At 39.1% G+C, this 18202-nt stretch overlaps 1 protein-coding gene across 2 annotated transcripts; it reads right to left on the reverse strand.

The window, feature by feature from the left end:
* Positions 1-211: 211 nt before the first annotated feature.
* Positions 212-15829, reverse strand: BTBD1 (BTB domain containing 1). Of its 2 annotated transcripts, XM_075764980.1 has the most exons (9): positions 15323-15829; positions 8649-8805; positions 8319-8424; positions 6527-6724; positions 6073-6265; positions 5427-5514; positions 2180-2326; positions 1226-1322; positions 212-880 (listed from the first exon to the last, which is right to left on the reverse strand). In XM_075764980.1, exons 1-9 carry the CDS (start codon positions 15715-15717, stop codon positions 825-827), a joined length of 1437 nt encoding a protein of 478 aa, XP_075621095.1. In that variant the 5' UTR covers positions 15718-15829; the 3' UTR covers positions 212-824. The 2 variants fall into 2 exon arrangements, with proteins under 2 accessions (XP_075621095.1, XP_075621094.1); XM_075764979.1 differs by having other exon boundaries at positions 212-1322; positions 15323-15828.
* Positions 15830-18202: the final 2373 nt, after the last annotated feature.

The following is an 18202-nucleotide window of genomic DNA, read 5'->3' on the forward strand; positions in this document are numbered from 1 at the left end:
ACCTCCAGGCACCGGCAGCCCGGGCTGTGCCGGCACCCCCTTCCCCTGCCTGCCCCGGCGAGACCGGAGCTGCCGGCGCCGCGCGTACTAATGCCCGGCCCAGGCAGGGTGCTGGCAGAGCTTGGTTTAAAGGTTGAGCTTTCAGACCTAAGGCCTGCACGACTTCCACGGTAGCAGGCAGGTAAAGTAGGGAAAAGAAAAGAGGAGGTGATTTTTCCCATCTGTATTCTCAAATTAATACTTTACTATAATTTGTGGGAGGATTTGTGTACAGGATTTTGTACATGAAGTTCTACTACACAGCACGTATTGCAAGACACCGCGTACTATATACATACATCAATTGCATCAAATTATTGTATGCAAGCTGTAGAACTAGTTGCACACAAATAAACCTTACTTTATACTCATTTTTAGCATTAGAATACGCAATGATAAAATAACATCATTACAAGTCTAGTATTCTTATTTTCACATTATACATTTTCTTACAGGCACATATGTATATACAGTGGCTATTTCCATAACCAGCTCTATGTTCCAAAACAGCCCTTCTGAATTAAGAAAGATTCTGGAAAGATCTGTTTATTGCTGAATTTGACACAGTATTTCTTCAGTGCAGCTGCAGGTGCTGTCTGCAGTGCCAAGTCCATTAATTCTCCATGGCACATCCAAAAAGTCAAGATGACAGCAATATGAATCCAGCTTGCTGATGTACTTCAAAAAAAAAAAAAAAAAGTAGCAATTCACGTCCATAGGGTCATTCCAAGGTCATTTTGGAAAGAAGTATAAGCTAGGACTACAGCAGCAGCCTTACTGTCTTTTTAGGACAAGAAGTTCATAATGAGTAAGGATTTTCCAGTTCCAAAAATGAATTCTACTACATGAGAAATGAAGAGGTGAAAATACAAAGCAATTAATCACAAGACGGTATTTAAAACAATCTTTTCAATACACAGAGTACTTAGTCCACTTGACATTTTGTTAAGAGGAAAAGCTAAATTACGTTCTGCCAGTAACGATGCAGAGAAAACAGCTTTTCCAGTACCGCTCAAACAAATTAGTTTTGTTCTCACACATTCATGTAATTTCACAGAATTTTTTAACTGCCGCCAATAGTGAGCTGAAGTCCGCTGATACACATTTGGGATTATCATGTGAAATTATGTATAAAATATTATTTCTGGTATCTGCCCATCTTCTATTGATGTACCATTGTTGTTACCTGGTGAACTATAAAAGACAAAGCATGTTTTGCTAGCAGTAGGAGATTCGTGGATCACTTTCTTCAAACCTTTTGTTCCATAGTGGGAATCGGGACCCTGAAAAACATCAGAAGAGATCAGCAACTGAATGGAAGCGGGCAGTAAGACCCATAAAATGTTGAAGTTCAAACACTACTGACTCAGGTAATTTTAATAGTATAAAATTTCTGTACCCACATCATGTAAGTTATATACAAAATCACAGACAACACAAGGAAGTGCCCTGTGTCTAAATAACAAAAGTTTCTCTGACAGCAGACGTAAACCACTTGATTTTATCCAACTAGTAATGAATACATATTTTCTAGTATATCTCCTTGTCATACAGGTTGTCTATATTCTTAGTTCCCTGCCTCAGCTTCTTTTAGCGTGCAACATTTTTTTGCAACCCATTCAACTTTGATTTCTGTATAGGGAATTATATTTAAAAGAATATTAAAATATTTTTGAGAAAACATTGAATAAATAAATTTGTCCATGACATTAAAGGGGAGACATTCCTAGATTTCAACACCAGTATATAAAAAGTGATTAAAAAAAAAAAAGCTTTCCATTTTCTTGACTCTAGCTAGTGGTTAGAATAACCTTGATAAATCAAACTTAAATTTTGATAGCTGCCAGATTAAATATTCTAGACAGTGCTTTTGCCCACACAGAATCAGTGACTTCCATTAGAACTCATTCTAACTCTTAAATCAAGCCAGGAAGTGGGAAGTCACAAAAGATCCAGTTAGGAATTCTGTGCTGTGGCACAGAAGAGAAGTAGCAGTCTTAGAAGTTACTGTGGAGTTTAGCTACGGTTTTCTTTAGTACTAAACTTAAAACAAATCCAAGACCTAGAAAACACTTTCTCATCAAAAGAACAACTCTTGCATCAAAATAACATTTTCTTCTCTACTGTTAGGCATTCGTACTTTCAATGTTGCACAAGCTGTGTAGCAAACCGTTGGCAATATCTCTATTGGTTCTTTGAACATAACTCTGAATGTACTGGCCGTTCCATCACAACTAAATCCAGTATCGTTTTGTCCTAGTGTTTGATTCTTCTCATAATCAATTATCTGTATAAAAACATGAAAATAGTATTTTTAGGTTTATAAACTTGAGAAATATTCTTATTGTATGCATATTAGAATATTACAAGCAAACAGTTGCCTACTCCACCCAGTTTAATTGCCAGGATAGTGCAATCTCAGACCTGGAAAGTAGGTGTAATTTCCCGATACCATTAAGATTGACCCAGCTGTGTGCCGAGCAATAGTTTGAGAGTTTTACACAGGCTGTCCAATCTGTGGGCTAAACTGTAACCTGGTTGGAGCAGCATTCAGGTTTTTGCTTGGGAGATGAAGAATAGCTCATAGACTTTCGGCTTCTGAGCTTCATGTACTACACATAATCCTGTACTTAGATTTGCTGATCTTCATACACCTACACAGCCCACATGAGGGAAGCACATGCGCTGGCTGTGGCTGATTTAGAAAACAAGTTTTTACAGATAACATAAGCAGTCAATGATACATTGTTAAAAGAAAACAGAAGTGTATGCTGCTATGTTTTATACAATTTATTTCTATTCTATATTCAGCATAGAAATTACACCCAGACTACACATTATTTCTTTTGCCTTCAATTTTAGTGGTGAATAAGAATCACTAACATGTAGTAGTAGCAGATACCTCACTTCTCATTTTGGATAGTAATCCTGGTCCATGCTGCTGAATACCTCTTGCAGAAGATGGATATCAGAGTTTTAGAGTAACATGAACACTTCTCATGATTACTGCGCTGACAAGAACCCTATAAATTTTAATATTTTAAATTTCCACATGATTTTTAATATTACACAAATGAGACAAAGCCCTATTCTAGGCAAAATGTGCTCTAATTTTTTTCCCCGGCTACAATCAATAGAAATATTATTTATAATGCTGAAGTCATAAGCCCCTTTCCCGTAAAAGATGTATTTGCAATATACATTGTCACTATTTTAAGACAAGTATGTAAAGTTTAACTATCTGAAGCTCTGCTAGTACTGATGCTGGTCCAAAAAGAAAAATAGGGGACTTAAACTTCGTCACAACCTTTTCAGACAGGTGTTTCAGACTCATCAGGAATTGGGGATACTTCCAGAATAAAGAGAACACATGTAAGACAGATGGCCTTCATCTGAACCATAAAGGTGTATTAGCCTTTTGGTTTGGATCAGGAACATGTTTTTCAAGTGAATCTCTTGATCATTCCCACTTAATATGCTTCGGTTTGCCTTGCAAGAACTAAATTCTTTTCAGATGAAATAAATCCAGCAAACATGCTGAGGGAGCACACCAAATGCTCTCATCTGCTAACAGGAATTTAGCCGAGATGATCAAACAAGAGTTAATACAAAGTAAATATCCCCAAATATGTATAGTATAGCTGCTAGGTCCTCAGTACCAACTCTTGTTCTAAAAATCCAATCTAGTGCACTATGCTACTTATTTACATAGATGTATAGTTTAAGAAAACCAAACAGATAGCACTTCAAATCGAGGAATTTGCAAGTGAGCTTTTAAACTGAGGAATGTGGCAAAGCCAACAAATTCCTTCAAAACCTCATTCCAGATACATTCTCCTTGGAACAACATAAGAGGAAAGGGACTTTTTTTTTTTTTTTTTCTTAAGTCAGACACAAATTCCTATCCTTAAGTACAGGACAGTCAGAGAATGGTAATCATCAAATAGGAAACAGAAGACAAATAAACTGTCATTTAAATAGGATGCCCAGAAATGAACCAAAAGAGCAGTTCCAGCGCATGCTAGGTGTCCATGAAATAAAGCATGGACAATGGAATTTCTGGTCTTAAATGAAGTCACACCTTTGTTCTTTCACAAGATTTCCCACACACCTAATAAATCAATGTGATGCAATAGTACCAGGTTATGAAATACACAGCAGAGTAAAACTGTGCCAGTCACGGAATGCTAATACCTTGTTAGAAAGCGTAGAATCAAGTCACAACCAATCTCAATAAGAGAATTCAAACAGACTGAAATTCCATACTTAAAAAGGAAAAAAATACAGTGCTGGATCAATATTGCTAGAAGACAATCCTGACCACAACATGCTAAGAAAGATCAAACAGGCTACAAGAGCAGGAAATACAATTTTAGTGCTGTCTTCAATTACCTGCTCAGACCGGGCAAGGGTCATACGAGGACACAAAGCAGGGGTGACATTTTTAGATGCTACCACTGACCATTTCGTGAGCTTGCTAACCAATTGCTCAGTAGGAAGAAATGCAACCCTTGATTTGGTACTGAGTGATGAGCAGGATCAGATTCAAAATTTCATAATGGAAACACTATGCAACAGTGTCCATAATATACTTAAAGTCAATGCTGCCACAGGAACAACAAAAGCAAATCCACCATAGCTGTGCTAGATTTCAAAAAGAGAAAAATGAAGAAGCTTGTTCAAAAGAAGCTAGGAGGACCAATTAAGAAAATTTAATCTTTATAAGAAGCATGCAGACTACTACAGGACATCATGTGCCCAAGTACTGTATCAGAAGATATCACCTATTAGGAAAGGCTTGAGAAAAGGGGGAAAAAAGCTGGCATGGCTGAACAGCAAAAGGCTGTTACTGGAAAACAAACAAAAAAGGGCATCCTATAGAAATATGAAGTTGTATCCAGGTTAAAACAGAAAGGTTCAAACTGTCAGATTAAAGTGTGAAAAATACAATTAAGCAGGCTTAATTGCCGGATTGTCTTATCCTGATAAATCCAAGATCTCTTTCCTGAATTACTAGAAACTTTATTAAAGGACAGATTCTGTGCACAACTGAACAGATTACGAAGCTATGAAATTCCTTACAGGAATACAAGGTTAGACCAGACAAGTATCCTGAAGAAGACTCACCAAGAGCTACTAAATACAAAAACCAAATCAGTCTCAGGAAACACTTTAGGAAACTCAGAATACAGCAGAAAAGGAGAAGAGTTTCATATTGTTCTTACTTTTCCCTAGTCATCTGCTTATCACCACTGCTGGGGACAAAACACGGGTTAGATTCTTGGCCTATCAGATTGCTCCTACCCAATTCAAATATACACCAAACGTTTTGCAAGTACTACAAGTGTAGTTTCTGCATAAGCCTATTTAAAGAGAATATACTGTACCTGTATATTAACTTGATAGTCTGTGGGTCCATGAATAGATCCATATAATCCAAATCCTACTATGGAAATTCTTCTATTAACTGTGAACCTAGTAAGACAAGCCAAAAAAGGAATTTAAACAGCTGCGATGGGTGTGTTACAGTCAAGCAGGAAAAAGACTCGCCCTGAAGAGTAGGGAAGTAAGCCGAAAATTACATTAAATTAATATTTTTTTTCAATAATGCTTTCTATTTAGATTTTGATACTAAGTTAAATGCTTTGTAAGGTATCAGCTTTATAGGTTAAAGCTTTGCTAATCCCCCAAGATAGTCAGTATCACTAAACAAAAACCCACCAGATTCTTTTGAATATCTCCAAAATAAAAAACAGATCAAGACTTGGTATTTTAAAAAGAAATATGCATCTAACAACCAACTTTAGAATGCACCCAGTCCTCCTGAACTTTGTTCTTTGCTACTTCATGTTTTCATGTGTGCAACAGCCTAATTTAAAAAAAAAAAAAAAAAAAAGGAAGAGATCAAACATGCCCAAACAGAACCAGCATGTTTGTTACTGTATCTTATGCCAAAAAGTTGAAGTTGAGTACCATGTTCCCTTTCTTCCCACACTTCTCTGTCTCTCCTCCAAACAGTTTCAAAAGCCATACCTAATCCGATCACTTGTTCCACTATAGCCCCAGCGACTCTCCACTTGCTGGAACCTGTTAATGCTGCATTCTTTTCCTCTAAGGCAACATCTTGGTCGGTCAATATAATCTACTTTAGGTTTAGGATTGACAGTAAAATGCAGAAAGAGATTTACAACTTCCCGGTCTGACAAGATTCCAGACTGAGCAGGGCCTGTGAAAAGAAACAACTTCTAAGATGATTTGAAGAATTACTCCAGCTGTTGTATTTAAACCACACAGATTCACAAACTGAAGATGATAATATTTTCCAACGGTAAGAGTGTATTCTGCAGAATGTTTTGCTTTCATTTCTGCATTACAACTTTTACTAGTACAATATTAATAGCAGAATCGAGTTTTAAGCATCTAAACACTCACAGGTGACAGTGCAGAGATATGGTCTAACAGTAAGACAAAGAACCCCAAAACTCACCTGCTGCAAACTCTTCAATAGTCATTAATGGAAAACGGATTAAGGAAAGAGCTCTTCCAAGGACTTTTTGTTTGTTTCCAAATGTCACAGGCAGTTGTTGTCTTTGACATTCTGCTTCTGCCCAGCGAACAACAGCTCCAAAGAGTCTACTTTCTCGAATACTAAGGGTATCTCTTTCTAGAACTGCACATAATGTGTCTAAAGAAAAAACGTTAACAGATTTACATCAGTTTTCATCCAAACCAGTAACGGTGCTACACATTAAGTAAGCTTAGAATGTTAAGCAAGTTAACACTAAGAACATTCACAGTAACGCATCAAAGATAAGACATCTTACGTATAAATAAATCTCCCAATGGTGTATAGACTCCAAACCAAAAAATCACTTTCCTGCTATGAAGACAGCATACGAACTTTCTTCTTCATTCCTAAGAGTGTGACTATATATAAACTATGTAGTAACAACCAATATCCGAAAGAATTTCCATGGCTAGAGCAAAATCGAAACTGGAAGTGACCAAGTGGTGAATGCACACTACTGAAAAAAACAAGTTACTCACGATGACTTTGTCATATTCCCATCCGATTAGCCACCTACGAATCTGGATCAACTATAGACACAAGCAGCAGTGGTGCACACAAAACCAGTTTAATGATACATGAAAGTGATCTTAAACATTGACGTATTTACCACCCACAAAGCTTGAAGGTGAAACACAGAACGTGAGGCAAGGTACTCTCATGTATGTTTTACAAAAGCAAGTTTTCCTGCATTTCTTACTCTTTCTGGCATTTTATGAATAACAGGTATAGAAAAATTCTCAGTTTACCACCAAACACAAGCCTGAAAAAACGTGTTTTCATATTCTGAACATTCTGTTTTCTTTGGGAATTTTTATATGCCCTGAACTTAAGCAAGGCATGTTTGCGGTCATCAAAAGTATCATACTGTAAAGTCAAAACAGACTGGGACTTATCAAGAGCAGAGATGAACACTCACAGTCTGGGTACAAGTCTCACTGAACATGAGTTAACAATGACTTTGCAATTTCTTTAAGCAGCTGGAAAATGTTCCTTCAGTCTGAGTTTTTCACACAGTCTACCTGAATTGGACTAAAATCTTAGACACATATAGTATCAATGAAATTAACCAAATTTACAACTGCTAGCTTTTCATAAAAGATGAAACAGAGAAACCAGCAGTTTAGATCTTAATTATTTTTTTAACAGTTTTCATAAATCATACCTGATCTTCTGAATAGAGAATGTGGCAACAAAACAGTATCATTCCTGTTACACGGCAAAAGCAGGTGTGGATCCCTCGGGGACAAGGCACAACACTCAGCAAGTGAAAGCTTTCGCTTTATGTTCTGGTAACCCCAGGACACCTACACTAATCAAATGGGGACCCAATGCAGTGGAACCCTGTTTGGGAGTGAAGCTCAAAGGAAAGCACTGCAGGGGTAGATAATAAAACTTGTGCTGATTAACACATCATACACATGCAATGTCCTGTTTTGCTCATTAGCAAACTTGCTGATGTAATGCAAGTGCTGTTGTCCAAATTCTGAGATCCACAGCTGCCCATCATGTTGGCATCTGTGCAAAGGTGGGTTCAGATGAGGGGGAAAACAAACTACCTCAGGTTACCGTCACAAGGAGGTAAAATATCCTTGGGACTCTACATACTGGATGAGAGAGGCAAACTATCCTAGGTTACCGTAACAAAGTCTTCTCATGCCCTACAATTCCCTTCAGAAGTTTAACGCTTAGGATGCCCAAAGTAACTTACCTATATCAATATCAGTAAAGCCTTCTGCACTTATTGCATCCATAGTACTTTTGTCTATTGTGTCAAGACAAAGACTAGCAAGCTGAGGTTCATCAAATAAACGAGCCTAAAAAGGTAAAGAAAAACATCTTAAGCATAAAGTTGACAAACCACTAAGTCTTTCCTCCAGATTAATAAGCTGAGTCTGTAAAAATGCTAACAGAGGAACAAGACATTTTTATACATAAAATAGACTATGTGATAGCAAACTCACTGTAAAGCAATACTTAGTCATTTCCCTCCAAATACTGATTTTCCTAGTAAATCAAAACTAAGCTTAAATTTACCTACTTGAGTTAGCAGCATAAAGGCATTATCTGCTCGGAGGTGCTTCGTTAGAAAATCCACACAATGTGCTTCCAGGGCTGGGACTGCATACTTTTTAGCAGTGTATAAAGTAGTCATGACTGTTTCTGGACCAATTTGAACTTCATCTGAATAAAGAAACCTAAAAATCAATACACAAATATAGATCACAAAAATATATCTTGAGGGGGGGCAGTCAAGCACAATGTAACAGTCTCTCTGCAATTTGTAACAGTCAAAGATTTGCACTGCGAACATGCAACACTTCACCATGTAGCATTTTTTACAAATTAATATGCTAGTTAAAGAAAGAATATTAACGTTAACCTAATGGCATACATTTGTTTTAAATATGTATTACTCCCTAAGACTAATCCGGCTGTACTAGTTATACATAGCTACCGAACTGTAAACAACAGCTGAGCTGCAGAATTACTTAACATACAAATGCATGCTATTTTGATTCACTAGGAAGAGCTGTATTTCTAAGTATCAATACATAACCCTTCATGGCTATATTACTGAACTTAATTTATTGTCAGTGCACACTAGCTTCTCCACCATGAGGAGAATTGAGTCAAAGACTCAGACTGTGGTTAACACCTTATGTCAAAGTTACCATTCTGTAGTGTTTGGAGGAGAGGAAAGGGAGTAATATTCTAGCAGATGACCTTGACTCTTCTATTCCTGCCATAGCAAAACACTCTGGCTCGTCTCCACTGCTTGAGGCTAGATGATTGGTTGAGATTTTAGCAGAAGCTGTGAACCAAAACATAAAAGCCTCCACCAAAACCAGGAAAAAAACCTGTTTCCTAAGCAGGTGTTATTCAAGACCAGACAAGATAAGATTTATTTTAAGGTTCTGTATGGAAAAGATGACTTTTTAAAAATAACTTTTCTTACAGGTGACATTGAAGATAGCCTTAGCAATATTTCAGCAGTTTTTCAGATAATAATCAAGAATAGCTTGTGATTTACAAAAATACATTCGTCCCCAACACACAGGTGATTAAACATAATAAACCAGGGCACATTGGCAGGAATTCCACAATGAAGACCAAACCTTTCCTTCATATGTCTTAATATTTTTTGTTCAGAATCTCCTGGAAATGAATAGCAAGCAACAAGTAGAGACAGAAGGTGCTTAGAAGGGTTTTTAATGTAACAATAGCTAGTTAGTATTTAACAGAAGAAACCTGTGAAAGTAATGGACTCAAACTTGTTTGCAACATGGGGAGACCTAAGTAATAGAAACCTAGAACTAAAGTTTCAACTAAAGTTCTTTGCTATTTATATTTCTTATATTCGAAGAAAACTCTAATGCTCAGTAATTGCTAGCATACGATTAAATATGGCCTTCAACATAAAATTTGCTGCCACTTACCAACAGGTACATGTTTGCCATTACAATACTCCAATCCATTCAAATGACTAGCTTTCACATCAGTTGTGAATGATGATGCTCTACATTGTTTTTAAACTGGATTTACATCAAATAGCTTTTAGAAAAATAGTTTAATTAAATGGTAACATTTTTGTTAGTAAAAGTTTCATACAGTTCATTTAGAATTGATTTATGAAAGTTACGAGCTATTATCTGTTGATGAAAATGATGGGCTGTCTTGTCAGTCACAATCACTGACAAACTTACTTTTAAGAAACTAACATCTCGTAGGTACAGTTTTGTATATCAAATTGCCAAGTAGTTTATTAAAGAACTAGAATAGTGCCTTTAGATTTTGGTTTTAGATTTGAAAAAACAAAAAAAGCCCAAACTGTTTCAAAATGCCCTAACCTTCCTTGTATGACTTTATAGGAGCTTAAAATCCAAATCATGCAAGACTTGAGCATGAACAGGCTGTAAAAAAGCAGCATTACCACGCAAACTACATTATAAATTTTACCTAATCCTAAAAAAAAAAATAAAATTAATATTTTCACCAAGTTGTTTTTGGAACATGATTTTGGTTTTATTCTTTAAGCATGTCCAACCTGAAGCCAATGAACTGACCCACCAGAGGGGCTTGTCTGGCTTGTGGTTCACTTTCTGGTACACCTTCTTAAGAATCAGGGTGCAGTTCCAAATTGCACTTTTCTGATCCTTGCTTTCCCAGGAATTCTGCAGACTTTCTCCTCATATGATCAGAGACCAATTACATGGCCAAATGACAGGAAATCAAATGTTGTAACGGTGCATATACACGCAGGCTTTTCATTCATGTGAGATCTATGAGCTACAGGATGCTTTTTCATCCCATGAAAGATACACTTGAGGCTCTATGCTCCAATCCCTCCCCTGCTGTATGGCTGGATACATATTAAGAGACACTCCTCAACTGCAAGTGCATCAATGACAAACTGACTTAAGTGATTAAAGTTCTGATAATTAAAATTTGTGCAGCATCTCAAGCTCACCCTGTTGACCTCACTATCTGTTTCTGCACATCAATCACCACAGACCATAACAACTCACTGTCCCAGAACGTGCGATGTAGTTACATACTTTGAAACTGCAAAAACTCATGACAAGAAGTGTCCAAATACACTAAGAAAGTCACATTGTCAGTTTTTTGTGTAGAATATTTCAAGTTTTTGACAATGCCAATACTTGTCTGGGATTTTCAAAGCCAAATAGTAGCCTTTTACAAACACTAAAAAGTATGAATTTGCAAAGTTAAGCAGTAGCTGTAAAAACTACGAAAAATGGTTAAAAAGTACATTGCTCTAGGATGTTGTATAATCCCATTTCCCTTAAGTATATGGATGAATGATCACGATGTATTAATCTACTCACAAAAGAGGAACACTAGCTGTATCTTCTCTCTAAAAATCCCTCTGCTCAAGTGCCAAGAGCTCTGTCTCTGTGTTAACTCTCCCATTTGTGGCACGCCTGAACTAGCACACCTTTACGTTTATACCACTGCTCCTCCTCCGCTTGACTCGGTGGGAATCAAGATCACTCAGCCTTCTCCCTTGCCTTCTTCCCTCCTCTCCTCCCCTTTGAGAGACTTATAGAAATAACCTGCTCTTTAGATATGGACTCATTTTATTTTCATCCAGGATGGGAGGCATGTGTATGTGCATAGTGGAAGAAAACTTTCAGTGACCAGAACAATTTTCCAAGGGACCACTTGATCATTCACTTTACATAAAAGCCTCTCACACATTTTATGCCACTTTTATTTACTGTCAGGTTAGCACTTCTTCCTCCCCTAGTCTTAGCATCTTCCCAACAGCTGAAATATTTTCACCATTATAAAAGCACACAGGAATCTTTTTCCAGTTAGTCATGATTACGCCTCTATTTACTGCTTGCCAAAGTCCTCTGCAAAGACATTTGGAAGGTGGACTGCTAAATTTGTGCCATGTCGTCACTTTCCTTTATACTATTATCAGAGGACAAATTAAATTAGTGTAAAATGTATTTTAAAATGTGAACAAATTTTTTAAAAAATCGTATAAAACCAACAAAATACAACTCTAAAGCAGAATCCTACTGAGACAATGTTAATTTTCTTGATCACTGCTAGACAATTTGTACAGTTAGAAACATACAAAAAAAAAAGCTATTTAATTAGGAAGCAGATTCAAACTTTGTGATTGATACTATTTCAGCTCTTAAGGATTTATCTGTCAAATTACTGAAGTATTCAGCTGCTTTTAAAAAAAAACTTCTGTGGCTCATGTTTGAAAACTCTTCAGGCAAGAGGAATACTGGATGATAAGCCAAAACACACACACCACAGTCATTTCTAGCCTTTGAGCTCAGCCAATTGTTTTCTAAGAAAGTTCTCTCCCCTTCCCCTGCCAATTTTAACAGGGTCCTCTTTTCCCATCTTTACAGTTAAGTTTTTAGTCCACAGACAAGGAAGACTACTCAACTTTCTCTAGGGGGAAAAACAACGTATTACTGGAATTACACTGGTACTATCCATTAAAGTTTCAGTTCATTATTTTTAAATACTTTAAGTCTACAAATCTATTATTTTAGAGGCCTCTGCCAGAAAAAAGTAGCAACTGTAGGTGATTTTAAATTGTGTAAGAATACATCCAAAAGAAAAATAAAAAAAACAGATGTCACATTAACTTGGTGACTACCAGATACTTAAATTGTTCAATTTCTAGCTACTTTTTTCTTCCCCATAAACATAATTCTTGAACTACCACCGATTTTGTGACAAAATACTAATACTGATGAAAGTTTACATCATAGGACAGAGAAGTGATACTCAGTCTCACTGAACAGATACAGATGGAATTAATTTTTTAAGAGAATTGGAAAAATTTTCATCAAAAAAAATCTTTTCCTTTAATTTACAAGTAGCATTTGTCAGTAGATCTTTATGAAACACGTCAACTACAGATAGGACCTAACAAACCACATGAATAAATAAAATGGAAACAAGTTGTAGAACATTAAATAATTAGTAAGTTATCCCTAAAAGTTTTTGCATCACTTAAACTTTCCTTTACCTTGATGTTCATTTGCTGTGTGTATTCAAAGATCCCAACTTAATTTCTAGCCAATACACCTCAAACTGATCTTTGCAAAGATTAAAGAAAGGTCCTATAAAAGGCAACCATCATTACCTGATCAATTTACTAATGATAGATAAAAGAGGCCAACAGCACAAGGTAAGTTCTTGCCTTTTCTGGCCAACCTCAGGGAAAAAAAACAGGTTGTCTTATAGTTGGTATACTTTAAAAACAACGTATACGAGCATGGAAGAAGTCCAGTACTTGTCTGTATTAAAATTCTCCTTATATATGTTTTTAACAAGGTGTTGCAGTGTATATTTATTCCAATATAAGATAGATATATATATAAAAAATATGGAAGAATGTCCTAAAAAGTTGTCATGTATTTCATTCCAAAAAAGACATCAAACCTGAGATGCTTCAACAGTTCATCAGTCTGGTGATACTTAGACAAGACACAAGCAAAATCAGTTTACTTACGTAAGTCCCCAGCGGTTACGTACTAGCAGCTTGACCAACACAAGATAGCTTTTGTTTGCTTCTAACAACATCTCTTCCTTCACTTCTACAGTTTTCAAATACCTTCCTTATCTTTACTTACAATTCTCCTGTTTCTGTGTTTATATTTTTATCCAGACAAACTTCTCTCATTATATCCACTTTTCACTGTCCATTTTTTTCCACATATATATAAACAGATGTATATGCACAGTCATTTACTTTTAACCTTTGAAACCATTTTGCTTGAAAGATACTTCCCACTATCTCCTACTCTGCTACAGAGAGTCTTCACCTTGCCACTCCCTCTTTGCTAAGAATCCACAGAATACAGTTCGTTTGCCAATGGCAACAGACACATTGCTGCTGCATGGTGGTTTGTTGTTTTGTGGGGTTTTTTGTCGGTTTTGTTTTTTTTCAAATCAGTTGCTGCAACTCCTGTGTCCATGACTACAAAAAGGACTAGATGAGTCTTCTCACTGTTCTTATCTATTAGGCCTCAAAACAAAGAGAAAGCTCCTAAGACTTTGAAGCTTTTCCCATTACAGAAAGCTTCTAGACACTACATATTTATTTCCAGGCAATAATATTACTTGTTTCCCAAAGTTCACCACAGAAATCCGTTTCACCTATTTTATAGAGGTTATGCCTAGCAGAGAGTTTCTTTGAGAAAAGCCTTAAGGTTAAGCAGTTTTAGTCTTATTACCACACCACAGCCTGATGCACAAAGAAACTATCAGCAATTGTCTCTATGAACACCATAACTTTTATTTACCACTGAGTACAGTGAGTAAAAAGAAATGGTAGATAAACTCGTCAGTTTTGTGAGCATGAGAAGTAGCAGATCTTATTATGCTCAAATGAGAAATCACTAACCCATTTTACATACTTTTTGCCATCACTGCACTCAGTCTCACTTGGGTGATTTGTCTGTAAAAATCAGTTAGTTACTGCCTTCTGCTGCATATTCACTCTCCACCCAAAAATATCCGAAATAAGCGTGACTACAATGGGTATTACTCTGGCAAAAAGGTAACAACCATCTATTACCACTGTTGAAAAAGAAAAGTGAACAGCAAGATGAGTAAAACTGCAAAGTAAGTACCAAATGAAATTAAAAGCTCGGCACAACAGCCTCTGTCCCTTCTTAGCCATCATTAGAAGGTGGATGGATAGTTGCAACAGCCAGAGAAACTGCTAACTCCCATCACCTTACTGAAAAGTAAAAACGGAATCAAAAAGCCAAACCGGACACGCAGCACTACCGAAGTACTTTTGTAAACGGACAATTAGCTGCCCTCAGATTAGGGCACTCCTCTTGGGAAAAGGATGCAGGGAAAGAGCAAGAAGGCACCAAAATGTGTTCGTGGGGCGTTTGACCTTGCCTGCCAGCCCACAAGGTGGTCACGCGTTTTCTCTGCATCTCCCTCCACGGCGACGAACACGGCGGGCCGGGGAGAAGGAAGGGCTCTTCGGGGACAGAAGCCAGGAGGGGCCGCGGAGCGAGGAAGTGACACCAACGCCCGAGCGGGGCTCCCGGCCCGGCTCCTCGGCCGCGGGCGGGCGACGCCGGCGAGGGAAGAGACCCGACCCGTCCCCCCCGCCCCGCCGTGCCCGCGGTCCAGGAGCACCCCCCCCCCCCGTGCCCGGGGCCGCCCGCCTCCGCCCCGCCGCGGCCTGACCTCAGGAGCGCCAGGAAGGCGGCGGGCTCCACGTCGGGCAGCTCGATCTCGGCCGAGGTGGTGGCCATGCCGCCGTTAAACATCGCGTCGAAGACGGCGCTGCCGGCCGCCAGGACGAAGCGGTGGGCGGGGATGCGCTGCTGGCCAGGCCCGGGGGGCGCCCCCCCGCCCCCGCCGCGGGGGCTGCCCTTGCCCACCACGAAGTGCACGTCGCTGAGGAGCTCGTTGGAGAAGAGGAAGGCGAAGCGCTCCCGCAGCGAGCCCTTGGTGGCCTGCCAGTTGTACAGCGGCTCCCGCTGCAGCACCGCGCCGGCCTCCGCGGCAGTAGCAGCGGCAGTGGCGGCGGCGGGCGTCTCCACGGGCGCACCCGAACCGCCGCCGCCGGCGGCCGCCATCGCCGCCCTGAGGGCCCGGGCCGGGCCGGGCCGCTCCGTCCCCCGGCGGCACGCGAACGTCCGCCGCGCGCCCCGACGTCAACCGCTCGCCGCCCCTGCACCGCGCATGCGTCTCTACCTCGCGCAGGCTCGCGGGCGAAGCCGTTGCTGCTCGTTTGCCAGTCCCCAACGGCCACGCGTGAGGCTGAGGGGACGCGCGGGCGGCGGGGGGACGGAGGCCGCCGGGGGCAGGAGCGAGGTCTCCCAGGCGCCGGCTGCCGCCTCCAGGCCGTGCTTTGGGTCTGTGTCACTTGTCAGTTTTGTAAAGGAGTCTGATACCCGCGTGTGCGGGGGGAATGCGCTTCCAGAACCGCGAAGGGGGAGAAACCAGGCATGCAAAAGCACACAGCACTGCGACAGTCACGGAAATGCATGTGGTTACATGTGGGAATTAATAGATCTTGCGGCTATTCTACTTGTCCACGAGAAATGCAAATTCATTTTTATAATGCCTCATTCCTTCTGGTAACAGGCAAAACAAGGATCGATCACCTATTTTAACTATTTCTGAAATAGCATTGAAACGTTAATGACTGTTGGCACTTGTACCTTACAATTCCTATACAAAAGAAATCCATTTACAATGTGTCTCGACATTTCATGTTTTAAACTTCCGAGGAGAAAAAACAAAGCAAACCTAGCAATAGTGAATGTGGCAGAGAGGCAGTGTGGGATTTGTGCCTAAAGCAGTAGCCATCAAAATTAATGTCCTTGAACCAGGGAATGTTAATTAATTTGGCAAATTCTGACAAGCAAAATGGGGTCATTTTTAGTGTCATATCTTGGTGGCTTTTGGGAAGGAAAGGGGAAAGACAAAAAGGGTATGTTTGCGTTTTCACAGTCCTGTCAAACCAGACGCTGTCAGTTGAAAAATCAGGTGGATCATTTTGCCATCTACTGGAGTTTTGTTGTAAATACATCAGCAATTTAAATCATGGAGCTGAAAGCTATTTATCATAGCTCCTGACTTGTCAGCATTTATGGAAGCATGTGGCTAAAAGAGGAATAGAATATGTCACCACTCTGCATTTAGGTTTATAATTAGGACAAAACTGAGACCAAGCAAATGTGGTCCATTTCGCAGAACAAGTTTCAGAGAACCTTAAGCAAGATGGAAGCAATTTCAGCAGGGTAAACTATAGTGGGAAAGGGCACAGGAAGACGTAGTATACCAACCAGAAAGCTGCAAGTAGCTTTGCACACAGGCTATGTTTAAAAATAAAATCATACTGCTGACTTAGAAGAATGAAGGTATCACCTTTGCGGTTTTCTTGTCCCAAGGTGGGCAAAGAGGGGAAAGCAGAAGCCCAGATTCCCTCCAATAGCTAGGGATGGAGACAGAAAAAATCATGAGGGAAATGGTGACACCGTGGACACAAATAAATAGTTTTCTGGGTGTATTTTTTTCAGTCACAGGATGATCTGGGTATTAATGAGTTTCGTTCATTGCTGTCTTTCTGCTTTTACCTTTCTGTGTTCACTCACAGGTTAGTCTGTCAGCCGAGAGCTGACAGCCATGACTGCTCTGTTTATAGAGAACTGTGTAAAAAAGTGAACATAGTGTCATTAACACACTAGAGGAAGTTAACAAGGATGGAAGAAGGCTAAGGGAAAAAGAGGGAAAGGTACGCCAAAGAACTAAAAGGAGAGTGGCTGGGGCAGACAGAGTATGTAAGATAGCTTCAGGGATGAGAAATCAATCCTAAGATGACAAAGCTATGCAAGACAGAAAAAATGGGAAAGACCTATGAGATGGGCTGAGAAAGAAAGTTGAGAGAGAAAATGATGGGAAAGAAACAAAAATAAGATGAAAGAAATCAAAAGTCTAAAAAAAAAATGGGAAAGGAGACAAAGAAAAAGAGAAATGCAACCTGATTGCCCATCAGATCTGATCAGCTAAAAGCCAAATGCGCTAATTTAAACAGTTTTGGAAGTCAGAGCTAAGAAAATATTAAGTAACCATTTTCCTTTTGAAACTGGGCTTTTCTACATGTAGACAATGAGCCTCAGACATTTGTTTCACCTTGTAATCTTAGTGCCAGCTTCCTTAAAAAAAAATCAACCAAAAAAACCAGCTAGTTTTTCTTTGGCATTATCAGTAGATGGATCATAGCCGGTTTTAAATGTGATGCCATGGGATTGTGTTCACCAGTGCAGATCAGAAATAATATACAATGCCTTTCCAAAAAGGGGCTACTTGTGAATGTCACTAAAATGCTGTCCTGTTGTTTGCTTTCTTAGTATGCTCAGTTTTTGTCTAGGAAATATAGCAGAAATCAATACAGAGAAAAATATTTATATAACATAAGCAGTGTATATTGGCCCAAGAACTTTTTGTTTGTTCTCATGTAACAGAATGGCTACAAATCAAGGGCTGCAGACAAAAGTTCAACGGTATTATATTATATAGCTGTGAAGGTTGTCCTGATCACTAGCCAGCAAACAG

Source organism: Balearica regulorum, chromosome 12 (assembly GCF_011004875.1).
Source record: "Balearica regulorum gibbericeps isolate bBalReg1 chromosome 12, bBalReg1.pri, whole genome shotgun sequence".
Taxonomy (NCBI): domain Eukaryota; kingdom Metazoa; phylum Chordata; class Aves; order Gruiformes; family Gruidae; genus Balearica; species Balearica regulorum.